This window comes from Miscanthus floridulus, chromosome 7 (genome assembly GCF_019320115.1).
Source record: "Miscanthus floridulus cultivar M001 chromosome 7, ASM1932011v1, whole genome shotgun sequence".
NCBI classification, from domain to species: Eukaryota; Viridiplantae; Streptophyta; class Magnoliopsida; order Poales; family Poaceae; genus Miscanthus; species Miscanthus floridulus.
In genome coordinates, this window is record NC_089586.1 from 110,824,379 (window position 1) to 110,844,833 (window position 20,455).

A 20,455-nucleotide genomic window follows, 5' to 3' on the forward strand; every position below is an offset into this window, starting at 1 on the left:
CTGAATCACTGCATAGAATTGGCAACATAAACAGTTGCATCTGAGTCAATCCACCAAGTATTGATGGCATAATCTGTATACAGGGATTCATCTATGAAGGAAATAACTTCCTTACCTTTCTTTTCAAGCCATTCTTTAAGGAGAACACAGTCCCTTACGCAATGACCTTCTTTCTTACAGATTTTACACTTTTCATCTTCTGAGTCACAAGTACCCAGCTTATTTTCTTTGCTGCCTTCAAGAATGAAAGCATGGGATCTTTGTCTAAAAAATATTAAACAATAATCAACAATAATGAGCATGAAAATAACCCTACGTTGGTCTGGTTAAAAACATGTGCATTAAACTTTTAAATCTTTCAGCTCTATTCTATATCACCCATGGGCAGAAAATAGAATAAAATATCATTCTTCTACATTAACTCTACATCACCGTTGAGCAGAAATAGAATTAATGCATAAAACTCATAAATAAAATTATAATATTGTTATTAACAACTTTGGTCTGAAAATTAGCAATATCATAAATTACTGAAAAAATTGTAACTGCTCTTCAAATTAAATCCTCTCGTTGGTTCAAATTTAATTGGAAGATAATAAACATCAACTTTGCAGCGAAAACATAAAAAAATTGTTGAAAGATAATACTTATTTAGAAGCATCATTGTGTACTTATCTACTCTCTAAACAAATTATACCGTTGGTTCAAATTGAATAGAGATGAAAACTGAGTCAAATTCTTCAAAAAATTGCTTCTGAAAAGAATAAAAGAAATTCATAAACGCGACTGTGCATTTGGGCTAGCAGTAAGACGATCAGTGGCGCAGCAACGAAAACGGCCCGCAGCCTAGCCGTGCGCGCCTCGCTCCCCCATTCCCAGGCCACAACCTGGGCCTGGGTCGGGAATTCCCAAACCCGCCTCGGCCTAGAGCCAGCCCGGTTGCCGCCAGTCATCGATCTTCATCAGACGGCTGGCCGTCGGTTTTGGTTGGAACAAAACCGGCGAACTGGCATCTTCCCCTTCAACCCTAGCCTCATTATTTTCCTCTCCCTTCTCCTCAACACGAACAGCAGTGGCCACGGTGGCCGTCAGCGCCGGTGAGGAAGACAGACGCCGGAGAAAGTCCGGCTCCCCTTCCTCCTCTTCTTTTCTCGCTCCTCATCCCTTCTGTTCTATTCTCGCACGGAGCGAGTGAGATCTCGAGAGGTGGCCCGCGCACCGACGAAGCAGCGTCTTGCGGTGGCTCGGCTTGTACTTCCCGCACGGTGCATCCGGCGCCCGGCGGTGGCGGGCAGCAGGTGGGAAAGGTAAGTCCCGCAGACCCTTTTCTTTTCTCACTTAGGGTTAGGGCTAGGGTTTCAATCCGAAAATGAAATTTGAATCACCTCCTTCTCTTTTCTTCCCCGATCTAAATCTACACGCTAGTGTAGGCGCTCTGATACCATTGTTATAAATTCTAGGATCATCTAGGCATAGATCAGTCGGTGGTTTCTCTTCTATTTGTGATAATACAAGTAGATCGACCTAGAACATGTACTAGAGAGAAACAGAGGGAGGGGTAGAAATGACTGACCATCGGGCTTGGAGGAGTAGGAAGCCATGGGGTCGGTGACGACCCCGGTGAAGTCCAGAGGATGACGATGAGTCGACGAAGATGGTGGCGGCACTTCCCGCCGCTTCTGCGCGTCTAGGGATCGGTCCTAGGGTTCTATCGGTTGGTGTCATGGTAAGCCTCGTGTCCCAAGCCACCGGCCCCCACCTCTTCTTATAGCGCAGCGCGACGGGGGCCCACCAACCATGAATTGGTTGTGCGTCCCCCATCAGGGCGCGAGTCAGGGTCCGACTTGATCGTTGGACCGAGTCGGGTGGAGATCAATCTAACACGAGTGACATCAGTTTGCCCTATTGTGGTTCTCCTACTCAACATGTAAGCGTTCGCATAATTGTTCACGCAACATGCCTCTCTGTATAGCACCTTCTCATTATATATGACAAGAGCTGAATGACGACGATGAAGGCTCTAAAAGACAGGAGTAAGCTTCACTAGTGAGGGATGAGCTAGCAAATCACGATCTTCAGTGATTCTTTTCTTTTTCTTTTTGGAACCTTTAAAATAAAGACTAAATGCACCCCGATTATCCTTAAACTTATTCATCCAAGGTTGTCATATACTCCATGCAAATGCACTTTTGAAAAGATGGCAACTGAAGGTCCACTTAGCGCGCGCCGGAGCAACCGAAACCGACCCAACGACGAGCCCAATTTTAAAGAACGCAGCCACGCAGCCACGACTAGGCATCTATCTCCCGGTCGCGGTCCGCGATGGCGGAATTGGAACCGCCGGTCACACACAGGCATAGCATACCATACCCTTCGATTGAGGTTGGAGCTATAACAATCAAAGAAACTAGGACCAGCATGGCACGACCGACCTAGAAAACGTGTGACTTGTGACCCCGGCGGCCCGGCCCGTCCGTGCAAATGCATGGCGACCTCGCAGCTCATTTATTGAGCAGGGACCACTGCATAAGACACCGATACGCCGAGTGCTAGCTTCTGCAATCGTCTCTCACCATGATTGACTCCATCTCCATGAGGCTTCAGACTCCTCGAGCAGTGTAGGTAGCCTCTCCACTCCAACTGCAATGACTCGATGAGCGACGACGCACGTCAAGCGTGCGTGCGTGCACCGCCGCACCGGCGTACGCACGTACAGTACGTCGGACAACGTTGAAACTCCCATCGCAGTAGTACACGGTGCCTGCTAGCTTGTATGGAACGCCGACTGCGGACTTGTCCGTCACGTCACTTCTGTGATTCGACCCGTGAATGCATGATGTACGTGCGCATGAATCTCGTACGTACGACTGTACGTACGAGACAAGTAGCTGGAGAGTATAATACGTAAAGACGTACTACGTACGTACGTGCACACGGGCCGCGCGGGCGAAAGTTTCAGTCGCGCAAATGTGCGTGAATTTAACTTTGAAAGGAGACCCGCCGGCCGGGCCGGTTGGCCGGCGCCAAAGCGCTGAAGTGCAGAGCCGTGTGCCCGCGCCCAGCAGGCAGCAGCACCCAGACCCGGCGCGAGACGCGTCGATGGCGTGCCGTCAGATGTACGCGCGCGCGCGGGCCGGACGGGCCGACAGCGTGCGGGTGCGGCCGGCGCGAGGCCCTCCGGCCCAGCCCTGACTCCTCTAGCGCAGGCGCAGGCCGGCTGGGCGGGCGGCTCATCAGCTGACTGCCGCCGTGGAGGCAGAGACATCAGACATGCATGTACAGAGGCCAGCGGCCAGGCCGCGCCACGCCACGCTAGCTAGTAATCACACCGGCTCACCTCCAGCACGCAGGCGGGGCGACGGTCGACGCGCCCACATGATGGCGCTCTGCGTCTGCGGGCCGGGCCTGCTGCAGCAGCTGCGTGCATGCGCCTGCGGTGGTCCACGCACGCAAAGCAACTAGCGGTAGTCAAACAAACGATCCATCCATCGGGCCGGACGGCGAGGCGAGATCGGCCGGTCGATCCACTGGGTCGCGCGCGGCGTATTGACTGGACCGGACATAAAGGGCGCCCTGTACTTTCGCCCAACATATGCAGGACAAGGTGCCGGTTTCTCTCGGCAACCATGGCCCTGCCTTCCCGAATTATGATACGATACGAGCGAGGCCCCCGGCCCGCCCGCCCGTCCGACCGACGAAACGCATCGCCGCCGCACCGGCCGGCCAGCTGGGGGTGGAGTGGAGTGGACTGGCACTGGCCGGAGGTGCGCGGACCGAACAGTGATGCACGGAACGGATCCATGTGAAGTTGGAAAAACTGGCCGGCCCGGACGGCAGCAGAACCTCCAGGCCTCCACAGTGGCCGGGCCGGCCACTGTTTCCCTCGCCCTCGCGCGTTGGTGTCCACAGAGCTAGCTACAGTCCACGCTCGTCGTACACGGGCCCTGGGTGGCCGATCGGCGACGTGACATCCGGTTTGCTCCTCCATCCGGTCTCGTCGTGGTGGTGGTGGCCACTCGCGCGCGCACTGTGACTGAGACTGAGGGGACTTTTGCAGGGGAAACCATCACGGCACGGACTCGAATCGAATCGCACCTGTTGGACCCGGCCGGACGGACGTCAGACGACTGTGCTGCCTGTGTACTCTGTGGACACTCGAGCAGCCTGCAGCCCTCACATGGGTTCTGGACTTTGGACATTCTGAATCGGGACCAAAACAACTTTTGCGACGCACTACTAGTACGCAGTATTGTTACATTACATTACATTCATTCATTATATTGCATGTATTGTTGACTTATAAGAATCACAAAGAATTTAATCCAAACGAATGAGGCGACACGTACGACGACCGAGGTCTACACTCGAGAGTACACGCACTGATCCATGCACTACGTCTTCTTTCTTCGGAACAACGACTAACATGACTACAAACAACAATACACAGGGGCATGGAGAAGAACCGGTCACGCCATATCAACTGAAATGGGACGTAGGGCGCACGCGTGTATCGATCGATCGATCAGCTGGCCTGGTCTCCGGCAGCCGTGGAATTGACGTAGGCGAACCACCTCTGGAGCTGGCGGTTGTAGGCGCACGGCCGCTCGACGTGGAGCAGGTGGCCGGCCTTGCGGATGCCGTACAGGAAGCAGTTGTCGCCCAGCTGCCTGCGATGTCGTTGGATCGCTCATGCATGGTTAATTAGCGCCAGGTATATATGGCAAAATTCGCCAAATTTGGATTGGCAGCAGCAAAGGCAAAGCGGGGAAGAATGCTTACTCTTTCATCTTCTTGGCGAGCTCGATGTTGAAGATCTTGTCCTCCTCGCCCCACAGCAGCATTATTTTCTGCAACCACGGTGAGAATTCGTTTCACTTTTTGTTTTGGTATGCAATTCAAATGGGCTTCATTTCTTTCTCCAAAAGCTCAGCTGGCCCTGTCTAGGCTAGGTCAGGCCCAACCAGCTCGGAGATTATCAGGGCTTTGACCAGGCATGGGACCAAGAAAAGAGGTAGCCGAACGGCCCAGGACCAAGAGCTCTTTGGATGTATCTGCACTCTGCCGGTCACTTTCATCAGTCAGCTAACTTAGCTCTATAAGCTGTCAGCCGAGTGACACGGAGCTCCTATATTATATTCCATCAAGCATGCATCCGATCTACTTTTCTAAGTTGGTAAACAAATCAAGTAGCTGAGGGTTGGTTTGATTTTGTATGAAATTAAGGCGGTACCTGTTGGAATACGGGGATCTTGGCGTCCATGTTGCTAGTTATCAGCCCCTGCAACAGCTCCATCCTCTCCTTCCTGCTGGTGAACATCACCTGCTCGCCACCAAACACAAGCATAAACATCAACAAAATCAAACCCAAACAGGCTGTGCTAAATGTATAATTCTTATCCTCCCCGGCGCGCCTGTAAAAACAATCTCCTACTTAATACAAAGATGCGCAAACCTGTTGTGTATTGGAAAAAAAAGAGAATAACCGAAGCAATGTTACTACATTTAAAGAAAAGTCATGCGAACTCTATGTTGATAAATTTTGGGGGAACAATCTCTAGTCATTTCACTTATTCTTGACCTATATAGAAATTAAATCACCTTGAGGTAGTCCTTGTAGAACCTGTCGGGGAACCACATCTTCTTGTACATGGAGACGGAGAGAAGCGCCTTGAGCCCCTTGAGCGTGTCGGGCATCAGCAGCTCGGCCGACGACCCGGCCCCGAGCCGCTCCATGGTCTCCCTGTTCACGGCGTCCGTCATGGCCACCACGGACCCGGACACGCACAGCGACCTCACCAGCTCCGGCCGCGCCTCGGCCAGCTTGAACGCCACCATGCCCCCGTAGCTGAACCCGACGACGTCGCACCGCGCCACGCCCAGCCGCGCAAGCGCCCCGGCCACGCACTCCGCCTGGAAGTCCGGGGACCGGTCCGCGCTCGCCGTCGTGGACTTGCCGAAGAACATCAGGTCCGGGATGTACAGGTTGTAGCGCGACACCAGCACGCCGAAGTTGAACTGCCACGTCACGTTGCCCTCGGCAGCGAAGCCGTGGATGAGCACCACGTTGGGCCTCGACTCGGGGCTCTTCTTCTTCTTGGCGTCGGCGGCGGTAGGCTCGAGCGGGCTGACGGTGGTGCCCTTCTTGCCGACGTGGTGCTTGGGCGCCCACACGTGCATGGTCGTGCCCGGCTCCAGCTCCACCTCGATGGGGCGGAGCCCGGCCATCTTCATCAGCCGTGACAGCAGCGGCTTCTGCGCCTCGATGAAGTTCACCATCTTGCTGGAGGCTGGAGCTCGATCGATCGGCCTTACCGGTGCCTAGCTTTGCTTCCTCGCCGCTGCGTGATGGTCGGTGCGTGGCAGTTCGCTGTTGCTCAAGCGTTCGCGGCGGGCCCGTATTAATAGAGAGGCGCACCGTACCGGAGCAGGGGTCGGCGTGTGGCCGCATGGGCTGCGCAAGTGCAACGACGGGGAGCGGTGTAACGACCGGTGATGGCGACGGACGCGCGCGAGCCGGCGGGCGGGTGTGGTTTGGGTGGCGCGGGCCCCAGTGGCAGCGAGCGAGCGGAGTGGGGACAAGTTGAAGCGGGGAGGCGGGTTCAGTGATCTACCGGAATGCACACATGCGCGCGGTAGCTTGGATTGGTGCAACTAACCGATCCTACTGTTGTAGAGCCGGCCCATACAATTGAGACATATTGTTGATTCAGTCATTTTCCTCGAATTCTTGACTCGACGATTTGATCATACTTTTCGCACTAGTGGCATGGGAATTGCGGAAGGAGCCAAATGCGTGATGCTTCCGACAAAAATCCTCCACAATACGGCAGGTGCTAGCGGTCATCAAGCTCGTAGCCGGCCAATAGGTTGATGCTGGCGGCTGCAAATTAGGTTGTCTAGTTCGTGAGTAGTCGCTAAGGATCTCTAGTTAGGGAGGCTATGTTCAAATGTAATCATTCTTGTCCTCAGCGCGCTGCTAACGGCGTGTCCTGTAAAAACTTTCTCCTACTTAATACAAAGATGTGCAAACCTTTTTACGTATTCGAGAAAAAAACGATTCGATAGACGAGTCGCGAAGAAGCTTTCAGTCTCTTACGTAGTGCAGTAGTGCTGTACTTAAAACAGGCTAGTTGTACTGTGATATATGGTCCAGAAGAAGGTTTACGGGACCGTGGCAGATAATGATATCACGTTCGCTTCGCGGAAAAGCCAGGCTGAAAAATATTGTTCGCTGATTTGTTGTGAGAAAAAAACATTGTACCATGGCTGATAAGCCATGCTAATAAGTTCAAGCGAATAGACTTTGTAAACTAAAGGTGGTCCATGTAAAACTGATATATACTATGTTTGAGTAGCTAGCTTTTTATTATAACATTTTGATTTTTCATTCCAAAAATAACTTTTGCAATTGGTTTTGTTTCTTTATCGCATTAAATTGTGTTGGTTTTTTTCTTGCAAATGTTTTTTCATTTTTTTTTGGTAAAAATGTTTTTTCATATTTAAAAATAGTTTTGTTGGTATCTTTCCTTTACATTCATTTGGATACTGAACTATTAAGTTTTTATTAAATTTTTGGCTTTCTGCCTTTAGAGATTGTGTTTTACTTGGAATCTATATTTAGCTACATTTATTTCAAATTTGTCAGAATCAAATTGTTATTATTTTCTTAATTTATTTGTTGAATCTATTATCTAATATTTGTAATTGGCATGGACATGGACTCTTTGGTTAATTTAATTCATTATTTTATTATAAAATCGAACAATGTATGTTCCTTTTTTTCTTTTCCAATTAATCCCAGGAAATATTTTGATTTAATCTAGCCATCAGATGATCATTAAAATCTAACACTTGTTTTTTTTTTCTCTGTTTTTGTTAATATCATAATTGTATTGGATACGGACACTTTGATCTAATCTAAGCCGTTACATCGTTAGATTTTCATTATAAAATCTAACGGCGTTTTTCCATTAGGCATAACTCTTTGTTTAATCCAAGCCGTTGGATCACTCTAAACCTCAACAGTGTATTTTTTTCCCCTTACCATTAATCTCATAATTTATTATACCTCTAAATATGATGATTTTTGTTACCAAATACAGAGGTAATAGATTCAATCACTGAGAGATATGTACAGTTGTTGTGTTCTTGGTCCACGAAGCAGCGTGCTGATTTGTTCAGAAGTCGCGCTTCGCCAGGTACGGCGCCTTCCAGCCGTACCAGTACGCGAACGCCGCGATGGACACGGCTGCGGCCACGCCGACCGTGGCGTGCCACGCGTAGCTAGGCGTGTGTTACGACACTACTAGCAATTCTTTAGAACGGATTCAACACGAAGAGTGGGTGGGTTTAGAGATACATTAAAACAAGATTCATATTGTTTTTGCCAGAGCCTTGGGTTTTTACCATCAAACTTAGGAAACTCAAACTGGGGTATAGCTTTGGTCATGTCGAAATGTAACTGAGACTCCGATGAACCAACATAGGAATGAGGAAAGGTATGCGCACCTTTGACCGGGGTAGGCACGAAGGTGGTGACCACCCCGTTACCAATGCCCTGGTTACTGGTTTCGATGCCGGCGCCAATAGGCTGTTGTGTGTCCCCAGAAGAGACGTATGCTGGCGATGAGTCGCGGACTTCGTGAGGTCTATGGTCTCCATGTCGTAGCCGCGAGAGGCTGCCGCGGTTGGTGGAGGTTGAGTCGCGAGCTGGTCCACCTTCTGCTGCAGATTGACAACCGAGTGATGAAGCTCGTCAACCTTGGCATCAATCTTCGGACGCCACACGCCAACATTGTGAAGTACTGCGAGATTCTCGTTGAGCGTGCGCTGAATCGATGAGTTCTGCACTTGCAACTCCTTCAGCATCTGAGTCAGGTCACTGAGTTGAGATTCCATCTGGGTGATGCGCTTTTGTTCTCGGATTTGATACTGAGGGCGAAACAAGTATCTAAAACTGCCGCCAGAATGGATCCAGAAGCAGGAAACACTCGAACACGGTGAAATCAATGAAATCAGTGTGCTCGCTCGGGGAACGATTGCCGACCAACTCGACCTCGGCACGGACCTATGGATCCACGCTATGAAAGCGAATCACAAAGGAGAGCCTGCCGTCGGGAATCACGAGTCCGGATCCAAGCAATCGAACCGAGAACAGAGACGCACCTGGAAGGGAGAACGAGATCGCCGCCGTCGGACGCCCGTGGGATCAAGTGACCTCTGATACCAATTGTTACGACACTACTGGCAATTCACTGGTTTAGAATGAATTCAACACGGAGAGTGAGTGGGTTTAGGGATACATCGAGCAACGCTCGCCATCGATCCGGACGCAGCGGGGCAGTTCTGTTCCATGTTCGTTCTCTCTCCTCCCCCTCTGCTTCCTCCTTCTCAGATAACGTCTCCCACTTGCCGATCCACACTCCAAACTAAGACTTCGTCCAACTTGGACCGATGTACTTGTTATTGGGCTGGACCTTCCTCGTGGGCCTTTTTGGTTGTATTGCTTCCTGATTTATTTCTCCACCACCGGTCGCTTCGCCATCATCAGTGCCTCCCTCAGTTTCAGGTTCAAACGCCGGCGGCATCGTGACAGCGTGTTGCCGCAGCCACAAAGCCCACCCGAACGCGACCGCGCAGCTCCGCTCTGGCCTTCCTGAACAATGAACGCGAGGCCCTGCCGAGCGAGCACGGCCACGTCCGGGACGGGATCGCCTCGTACTCCTCAGGACTCCCACCTTCCAGGAACACGCCGGCGATGCGGCCCGCGCTGACCCAGAGCGCGCCGAACTTGGGCTTGGACGAAGACGAAGCGGAGAAGTAAGTCCCCGAACTGTACGGCCTTCCCGGTGTTGTCTCCGTAGAACTTCCAGGACAGCGCAAAGACCCTGGAGTAGAAGAAGGGCAGGTAGTCGATGTCCCCGGTGGCGCCCGAGGGGTCCAGAGCCGCCGCGACGGCGTGCCTCGCGGTCCTGCGCGCGCAGTCCACGTGCTCCAGCCGGCGCACTTCGCCGCCCAAGAGCTTGACGGGGAACGCGGCCACGTCGCCCACGGCGTACACGGAGGCGTCGCTCGTCCGCATCCGATGTCAGCCACGACCATGTCAGCAGGTAGGCGCCTGCCGTCTCGCAGGATTGCTGTCGTCACCTGTGCGCACACAAAATAGCAAAGCCGTATTGGCGTCACAACACATCTTAAGTTTCCGTATTGCTGAAAATTCAGATGATCATCTTGGAAATACACTTCAAACTTTCAGTATAAGCAGAGTTGATGGTGGTTAATATTGATTGGCAGATATCAGCTTTTCAGAATTTCAGATTGCCAGTGAAATACTGCTAGTAGATATTGAGCGTACATTCTATTAGCAATCTGAATGTAGCTGATCTTCAGATTACCTACTGTAAAGTTTCATGGAATGGATGAACGAAACTCACCTTCCCAGATGAGATCGCCAAAGATGAAACTACAGTTCCTTTGATAAAAGTGACTCCTTTTGAAGCGTAATAGTTCTCGTAAAATTCAGCAATTTTTGGTGTAAACAGATTTTCCACTGCAAAGGAAAAGTCACATCATACATTTTGGTATCTGTTAAACTCGTTTAGAAAAAAAAAACCGACTGTATGTATGTGAAGTTACACACTACAGTGCAACCAAGTGTCTTAAACTCCTAGTATTGAAACTTCAGGATGTTCACCAAACAGTAGCTTCAGCTACGTACTGCAGTGTTTTCCAGGGAAGACGATAGTAACTTTTATGTTGTTGGCAACCAAAGCGGCTGCACATTCCATTCCTATGTATCCACCACCAATGACAACGGCATCGCCACCAGGACATGATCTCATTACACGTTCTAATTTATCTGCATCCTCAAGATTGCGCAGATAACAGACGTTCTCAGCATCTGAGCCGTTCCCTCCAATTTCTTCCAGCTTCAAGGCCTATACAATTTTAAAAGACAAAACAACATGCTCTAGCATCCGTTAAAAAATTGCACATACTTGGATACATGTTAAGTTAAAGAAATAGAATATGAACATACCCGAGCACCCGTTGCAACAATAAGCGTTGCATAGCTGATAGTTTCCCCAGCGGAAGTAACCAATGTTTTCCAGCGCACATCAACAGAAATTACCTTCGTTCCAAGAATAAGCTCAATACCTAGCCAAGTGGTAAATCATATCATCCATAATGCTGAGACAGGAACTAGATATAAAGAAATGACTTGATTACGAAAATTCACAGCGACATTGAACAGCATAAGCAGAAGAAAATGAGAGAGGGCTCTGGCAACTCGCCCGACGGCGTCTCGCCGGGGCTGCTTGCTCCGGTCGCTGTCCGGCGGTCCTATCCCAGTCTCTCCGTATCGGGTGAGAGGATCCCCGCCTCGGCCCAAGGTTGGACCCGTGAGGAGGAGGGGCAGCCCCGTCAATGATAGGGAGAGGGGTCCCAATGGCGGGACACGCGGCACTAGGAAGACGGGGCAGGTGTCACGATCTGGGAGAGAGATAAGTGGCGCTAACGGCTTGGATCTCGGAGCTCTGGAGGTTGAGGAAGGAGAAGTAGAGGATATCTTCGGCCAGCTCTGGTTTATCCCCTCCGCCTCCTCTTCCCCGTGCGGTCGGGCTAGGGTTTGCAAGGGGGAAAACCTAGTCTGGATCCGTAAGAAGCTATGGGACTCCAAACATTTTGAGCCAAGTGATTGTCATCCGGTGGGAGTAGGTGACCTCTAGGTGTCTCCTCCAAAGAAGCTTTGCTTTGCCTCAGATATTTGGGGGAAGGGCGTGAAGGACTCGTTCGTGTCGAAGCTGAAGCTCGGGATGGCTGGCCGTGGTAGAGGTGGAAGAGGTCCGCAAAGGCCGAGGAATCATGAGGAAGAGTGGGGTTGGGGTGAGGGAGGCTGGGTCTGGAATCCACCTCCTTACTACCACCCGCCGATGGGGCCTCCACCATTGGGACCGTTGATGGGACCTCCGATGGGGCTGTATCCTCCACCACCACCAGGTCCGTTCGGGTTCTTTCCAAATCAATTTCACAAGCAACAATACTATAATCAGGGATAGCAATCTAGACAGAATCAGTTCAATGCTGTTGGGCAGAGAGGTCAGGGTCCTCGTTCTGGTAGTAGGGGTGTTGCAGGTAATTGGGGGTTGAGTTCAGCAGGCCAGCAACACGGTCGTCAGCAACCTCAGCAACCTCAACAGCCACAGCCACAACAGCAACCCAAAGCTTTGGAACAACAATCAGTTACTCAAGAACAGAAATAACAGGGCGTCTCAAGTGGTCTGTTATAATTGTGGGAAGTTAGGACACTTTGTTTCCACGTGTTCCAAACCCAAAGTTTGTTTTATGTGTTTTCGTCAAGATCACATAGCTGAAAAGTGCCCCCGGTGGAGTGAGCCTGAACAAGTGGTGCAATTTATGGGTAGTTCTTGCAAGGGCCTAGGTTTCTTCCATGTCAATGTTTCTCTAGATGATGATAGGTTTAAGCTGTGGAATGATTTTGAGAACTACGGAGTTTTCACAATAGAAGAAGGTGAGATGGATAAGGAGACTATTATGAGGAATCTTAGAGAATTGTTTGATGCAGATTGGCCTTGGCAGTTAAGGAGTATGAATGAGTTCAGTTATCTGGTGAGATTTCCTCCTGGACAGAGAGTTGACAAGATTGTGATCAATAAGATTTCATATTTCTACTTGGAGAAGGGTACAGTGATGGCTTCTTTAAAGGTGTGGAATGGAAATATTGAGCCAGTGAGTAGCTTGACTGAGGTTTGGGTGCAAGTCAGGGGTATTCCTCCTAAATGGTGTGATTGGGTTACCTTTAGGCAAGTGGCTTCTACTATTGGGAAATTAGTGGAGGTGGACTGGCAATCTCTATTTGCTAGTTTCTTTGCCATGGTGAGGGTTAAAGTGAAATGCAGGAATCCAGTCAAGATTCCCCTGAAGAGGGTCATGGAAATGCAGGATGAGCTCTTTGTGATCAGTTTTAAGACAGAAGGCTTTGAGCAGATATCTGAGAAGACTGGGAAAGATGGAGATGATGGCGGAGATGGTGGTGATGGTGATACTGATCTGGATGAGGATGACCTGCTATCAGATGAAGAGAAGGAGAAGGAGGGTGATTCTACCAATCCTAAAACCGACAAGCCATTTGATTCTACTAACCAAGGGAAGAAAATAGATGAGCCTCTCGATAAACAACTTAAGCAGTCTATGCCCAGTGGAAGTAAGACAGTTAGGGATCTTAGTCAGCTCTTTGCTATGGAAATGCTAGATAATGATGTTAATAGAGAGGCGATGGAATCTTCATGCATCAGTCTCCTTAAAGCTATGGAAATTGGGGATAGAGAGGAAGTTTGGATAGAGGATGTTGGTGAGACTTTTGAACTAGAAGAAGAGAGTCTGAATTTGCCTTCTGAGTGGCTGTATGGGTATGCTGATAGTAGGGATCAGCCAGATCAGACTTTAATGAATCAAATGAGTACGGAGGGTAATGCTGATAGATCTGATATTCCACTTATTGATATTGTCCTTGGAGATGTGAATCAAGGAAAAGATGGTGGGGTGGCTAAGTCAAAACCAAGGAAGAGGGGATGGGGTCCTGTGCAACTAGAAAGGAAGAGTAAACGAGTTCCTCTGGATGGGATGAATATGCTGGAAAAAGCTCAAGCTTTAAAAAAGAAGAACAACCTGGATTTTGAGAAAGGGAAAAAAGTTTCAAAACAAATTTCTTCTTCTTTGTTAGATATAGCTGCTAGTATTGATCTGGATGTTCCAGTTGAGGAACTATCTAAGCAAAAGGTAGTTGATCTAGTTCTGGAATTAGAGATAGAAATAAATAATAGTTTTAATGCAGCTTGTAGTAAGGTAGATTGCCCTGTTAAAGTATATTCAAAGGGTATGATGACTTCTGATGAAAGTCAACAGAGAAATGATTGTGATCAGATAGGTTGTAGTCTTTCTGTAGGAAATGAAAACTTCTTTGTTGGCAGTAGCACTGTTGGTCCTAGTTGTCACAGTTCTTCTGGAAAAGATGCTAGGACTTTAGACCCCACAACTCCTGATGGGAAGTTGTATGAAGATAAGGATTTGAATATTCTAGAGGCTGAGATTGAAAAAGACTGGTCTAAAGTAGTTAATAGGAAGAAAATCAAGAAGAACAAATGATAGGTCTCATTTGGAATGTAAGAGGTTTGGGCAAAATAGGAAGATTACCTACATTAATTAATAGGATTAGGAGCACAAGAGCTGATTTTGTAGGGACCATGGAAACTAAGAGGGAGTCTTTTACTCCGGGCTATCTTAGATCTCTTATTGGTAATTTGCCTTTTGAGCGGTTCTATCTTCCTGCTAAAAAGTCTGTTGGTGGCATCCTGGTTGAAGTAATAGTGATAAGTTTTCGACTACTTTAGTTTCTACTTTAGATTTCTCTATTAGCATTATGTTGCAGGATAAAAAGATAGGTTTTAGTTGGAAATTGGTAGTAGTTTATGGTTCTCCTTATGATGAGGGGAAGGAATCTTTCATAAATGAATTACATTCTATTATGGAGTCATGGCAGGGCCCTGTTATCCTAGGTGGTGATTTTAATTTGGTTAGATTTACTTCTGATAAAAATAATGCTAGGATTAATTATAGATGGGCTGATGCTTTTAATGATTGGGTGCATAAGTGGGCTCTGCTGGAACTCAGTGCATCTAATAGAAAATACACTTGGACTAATAACCAAGATAATTTGGTTATGGCCAAAATAGATAGAATTTTTGTGTCTACTGAATGGGATAGTGGCTTTCCTTTAGCATCTGTTAGATGTCTAGATAGATTTCCTAGCGATCATAACCCGCTAGTCTTGGATACTGGTTCTAATGTTTTCTTTGGTAAAAAACGTTTTAGATTCAAAAAGTGGTGGCTTTATCAGGATGGTTTTTCTAATATTGTCAAGAAAGCCTGGAACACTCCTTGTGATTTGACTAATAGTTTAGATAAATGGCAATTTAAAATTAGGACGCTTCGTAGGTTTGTTAGGGGTTGGGCTTTGAATGAAGTAGCTAGGCTGAAAAAATATAAGAATGAGCTTGCTTAGGAGTATAATGACTTGAAAACCGAGTTAGATTCTAGGATTTTATCTAAGGAGAGGGATAGAATGGACTTTGTTTCTAAGGAACTAGAGAAGATTTGGGCTTTAGAAGAGATTAAGGCAAGGCAGAGATCTAGGGACAGGAATATCCTAGAAGGGGATAGGAATACAACTTATTTTCATGTTGTAGCTAATCAGAGAAGTAGAAAGAAGAGGATAGAGGTTTTGGAAGGCCCTAATGGTCTAGTTGAGGACCAGGATGGACATTGCTTTAAATTTCTACAAACATTTGTTTAGAAGAGAGGACAAACCCCCTATCTCTTTAGGTCAAGACTTTTGGAGACATGAGGATTTAGTGAGTGGTAATGAGAATGAGTTACTAACTGCTCTTTTCTCGGAAGGAGAAATTAAGGAAGTGGTTTGGAGTTGTTATGCTGATGGTGCACCTGGGCCTGATGGGCTCTCATTTATGTTTTATCATAAATTTTGGGATTTGATTAAGGTTGATTTAGTTGATATGTTCAATGATTTTTATAGAGGGAATCTTGATTTGAAAAGACTTAACTTTGCTATGATTTTTCTCATCCCTAAGGTAGATGAAGCTAGATCCATGAAAAAAATTAGACCTATCAGTCTCATTAACTGCAGTTTTAAGGTGTTTTCCAAAGTGTTAACTCTTAGATTAGGAAAGATTATGGATAGATTAATTTCTCCTCAACAAAGTGCCTTTATTCAAGGTAGATATATTTTAGAGAGTGTTGTGGTTGCTCATGAATTAGTACATAGTCTTAATAAATCAGGTGATCCTGGTATAATCCTAAAATTAGACTATGAGAAGGCATATAACAGAGTTTCTTGGGATTTTTTGTTTGAAATACTTAGGACTAGAGGTTTCAGTAACACTTGGATTGTTTGGATTAGACATTTAGTTGTTGGAGGCTCTGTGGGAGTCAACCTTAATGGTGATGAAAGTAGTTTTTTCAAACCTGGGAAAGGGTTAAGGCAGGGTGATCCTATATCTCCTTTGCTTTTTAATCTAGTAGGTGATGTTCTTACAAAAATGCTCCAGAAGGGGGCTGAAAAAGGTATCATTAAAGGGATAGCTGAAAACTTTAGGGTAGGCGGTATTGTGTCTCTACAGTATGCAGATGACACCATACTTTTTCTAGGATTGAGGAGGAATACACTAGGAACCTAAAAAGTATCCTCATCTGGTTTGAATAGTTGTCTGGTATGAGGATCAATTTTCATAAAAGTGAGTTAATTCTGATGAATGTTGAACCTGAAGCAGTTCATAATCTTGCTCATTTGTTCTTCTGTCCGGTTGGTACCTTGCCTATCAAATATTTAGGGATCCCTTCGCATTATGGGAAGCTTAGTAGGGAGGACATTCAGCCTCTAGTGGATAAAATGTTGAAGAAAATGGCTGGTTGGAGAGGTAGGTTGATGTCCTATGCAGGAAAACTAGTTCTCATTAAGTCTTGTTTAGCTAGTATTTCTGTATACTTACTCTCGTTTATTAAATTTCCTAAGTGGGCTATTAGAGTTATACATTCTCATCTTGGTAATTTCTTATGGGATGATAGCCCCACATCTCGTAAATTTCATTTGGCCAACTAGGAGAATGTTAGTATGATGAAAGAGTATGGAGGCGATTTAAATTTGTGTCTCTTAGCTTTTTGGGTTAAAAGGTATAATCTAGATGGTGATAAGATGTGGAGACAGTTTTTAGACTTCAAGTACAATACTGATAGACCTAACATCTTTTATAGCTCCTCCTCTAGAGCCTCTGGGTTTTTTAAAGGTTTGATGAGAGCTGCTTCTGTAGCAAAAATAGGATATAGATGGCATATAGGAAATGGGAAGAAGTGCAAGTTTTGGGAAGATAATTGGTTAGGTACTTCTAGTCTAGCTATTCAATATTGGGAGATCTACGTATTAATTAATGAGAAGGATGCTACGGTTGCATCCCTGTGGGATGGTATTGATTTGAAATGCACTTTGAGAAGATGTGTCGATGGTAGATTATACAATCTTTGGTTAGAGGTGGTCCAGTTAGCTCTACTATTAGCTTTACTGATGAGGAAGATTCACTAATATGGCAGTTTGATTCTCATGGTGTATACTCTTCACAGTCCTTATATAAAGTCATTAATTTTAGGGATATTTCTCCTGTGTTTGTTCCTGCTGTTTGGGCACTGAAGGTTCCACCTAGAGTCCATTTCTTCCTGTGGTTGTTATCTAAAAACAAGATTTTGACTAGGGATAATTTGAGTTTCAGGAAGAAAATCTAGGATTCTACTTGTTTGTTTTGTTCAGAGGCTGAAACTGTCAATCACTTATTTTTTAACTGTGTAGTAGCTAAACAGCTTTGGTCAATCCTTTCTGAGATCTTCAATAGACAAGTTGGCACATATTTTTTTTCTGTTGGGACTACGTAGATTAGTAATAGGAAATTCATAGTGGAAAATGTTTTTTTGTGCTGCTGCCCTGTGGGGGCTTTGGAAACTAAGAAACAGCTCGTGTTTTCAGGGATCACTCTGGATAGATGTGCGAGTGCTGATAGTGAAGGTAACAGCAATGCTGCAAAATTAGAGTTCTCTGTGTCCGAAGGAGAAAATCCTAGATTTTCTGGATCACCTGGACAAGCTGAAAAGCTTTGCCACAAGACCTCACCGCCTACCTGGCTTGGTCAGGTGAATGTTGAATGGGATCGTAGCTTATTTCAACCTGGGAATGGCTGGATGATCGATACGGCTGATGAAGTTAAAGCTCTTCTGACAAATGAAGTTGATCTGGAAAGGTTGGCTCTGAAAGAAACTGGGTTAGCATTGCGGGTCTTGTGGAAGCTTGGGAGATGTAATGGTGTCAGTAGTTAGTTCGGTTTTCTGGGCGTTTGCTTGCCTGTTGAGGCCTTTTGAGGTTCTATCGGAGTTTTTGAACTTTAAATGTTGTAAGGAGCTTAACGGTTTGGTCTTTGCAATATAAAGGCCGGGGGCCACCCTTGAACTCTAAAAAAATGACTTGATTACATGATCAAAGTACAGATGAGGAAAAAACAGACTTGCTGATCCATCTCTCACAAATTAAAGAATAGACAGTAACACTGACTATTGTCACTTCCTGTTGAGATCTAACCAAACATAGGGATTGCCAATATGTAAAGCATAAATAACACATAGGTGTAGCACACTAAACATTAACCGGAGCATACCGTGTTCTCTGTACCAATTATTTGTAAGTAACTGGTCGTTGGCACCAGCACAAGTATGAAATGCTGGGAGGCGAGCACCACCTGCAAATGTGACAAAATCCAAAGTTCTAGTGTAAATAATATTTCAAGATCTCCAAAATCCAAATCATTTGAGCATATTGCTTATATGTGGACAGCATGACATGCTAGCGCAGCTCTTAGTAGAGCGATGCACGATGTCGATCAGCAAGCGCTGTCACAGGTGTCAGCAGCAACACTGCTATCGGTATTGGCGGTAGTATGGGTTGAGACGTTGAGTGAACTGCTGGCGACTATGTGATGAAGGTTATTCTTCACGCATGTTTAGACTTTAGTGCAAACACTCCTTGATCTGAGATTGAAATCATACACACCTTCTGGGGACAAATAGCCTTTGCTTAGCGTAGGATGTTCATAAGGAGCAACCTGCCAAAGTGGTGGGAGAGTAAAATGGTTGGTTGGCAATCGCAGTGCAAGAAATAGCGTTTCTTTGTGTAGAGCTTTGCATGCTTAATTGAACAGAAAATGGCAGAGCGTGGAAGGCAAGCATACGGTCTCGTCGGAGATGATGCAGAGCTCGCCGGCGGCATCGTCACTACGGTGGCGGATGAACTCGAGCGCCGCGTAGCCCACGGCCACGCCGCCGCCTAGTATCACGTAAGCGAACGCGCGGCCCATCTGGTTCCTTCACGCCGTTTCCAACTCTCTCTTCCTGTTCCAGTCTTCCTCCATGGGTGGGTGACCTTAAGTAGCCGCCTAGCTGAACCACAATGGTGACAGCAGGCTTGATTGGGCCCTACCGGCATGGTTCTTGGCTTCCGAGGACAAGAGAGAGATGGGTCGGCATTGACAGGAAACAATGCCTTGCCCGCCTCCCCCCTTCTGCCGTTCTGCTGGACCCGATCGGTGCCGTTCTTTCCCTCGCCGACAAGGGAAATATTGGTATTATTCTTGTTGAAGACAATATTGATCCTTCGCTTCTTTGCTGCCACAGTGTCACGACTTTTCTCATGTAGAAGGAATCAGGCGATTCCCAGTTGGAAGAGTAAGAACATAGGAAGAGTTGGGAGGATTCAGAGTTCTGTTATTCTGTGACGATTGAGTTTGTTACAACGGCTTATAACACTGCCGCGACCGACTTCACACGATGGGCCAAGCCTAGGTACCAACTATCGAGCCAAGCCTAGTACAGAACCATTACTTAGCCACTAGTAGTCTTGACATTGCCCTCTCCTTTGGCAACAGCTTGCCCCCAAGATGTCTGATACCGGCGAAGCATGTCATGCTCATCTTCCCAAGAAGCCATAGACTTAGGCTGATTAGCCCATTGTACTAACACTTGCTTAATTAGAGACCCACCCCTCCAGATTGCTCGGGACAACAGAATCTAAACAGGGATAACTAGAGCATCTGGGTCACTAGCAACAATATGCAGAGAATCAATTACCTCCGTGCCCGGTGGTATATGCTTCTTCAACTAAGAGACATGGACCACTGGATGAATAGCAGCTGAAGGAGGTAAGTCAAGCTTATAAGTCACTGATCCAACCCTGGACAAAATCTTATAAGGCCCAAAATACCGAAAGGATAGCTGTGATTACTGCAAAATGCCACAGATGATTGTATATGAGGTTGAAGTTTCAAGTATACTAAATCCCCTTCACTGAACTCCCTCTCCGATCTATTTTTGTCCGACTGTTTTTTCATGTGCTGTTGGGCTCTTAATAGCTGCTGCTGCATCAGTTTGGTCAACAAATTTCGTTCTGTGAGCCACAATGCCAGATCAGGAACAGTAACTTCCAATGGATCATAGATGCCCAAATGCCTTGGAGGATGCCCATACAACACTTCAAAGGGAGTGGTTTGCAAGGTTGAGTGATATGAACTGTTGTACCAAAACTCAGCTAATGGTAACCACTTGTGCCACTCCTTTGGACATGAATGAACTGTGCACCTGAGAAATGCCTCTAAACACTGATTCACCCTCTCAGTTTGGCCATCCGTTTGTGGATGGTAAGATGAGCTCATGAGAAGTTTAGTGTCTGACAGAGTGAACAACTGCTACCATAATGCACTTGTGAAAATCCTGTCCCTATCAGAGATGATGGCACTAGGCAACCCATGAAGCTTATATATATTGTTGAAAT

The 20,455-nt window shown here is 46.9% G+C and overlaps 1 protein-coding gene and 1 pseudogene across 1 annotated transcript; both read right to left on the bottom strand.

The window, feature by feature from the left end:
- Positions 1 to 4,280: 4,280 nt before the first annotated feature.
- LOC136464256 (uncharacterized) lies at positions 4,281 to 6,361 on the bottom strand. The gene is made up of 4 exons (XM_066463221.1): positions 5,599 to 6,361; positions 5,231 to 5,320; positions 4,780 to 4,847; positions 4,281 to 4,667 (listed from the first exon to the last, which is right to left on the bottom strand). The coding sequence occupies exons 1-4, from the start codon at positions 6,274 to 6,276 to the stop codon at positions 4,523 to 4,525; spliced, it is 981 nt and encodes a 326-aa protein (XP_066319318.1). The 5' UTR covers positions 6,277 to 6,361; the 3' UTR covers positions 4,281 to 4,522.
- A 1,816-nt stretch (positions 6,362 to 8,177) lies between these two features.
- LOC136467567 (monodehydroascorbate reductase 1, peroxisomal-like) lies at positions 8,178 to 19,005 on the bottom strand (annotated as a pseudogene).
- Positions 19,006 to 20,455: the final 1,450 nt, after the last annotated feature.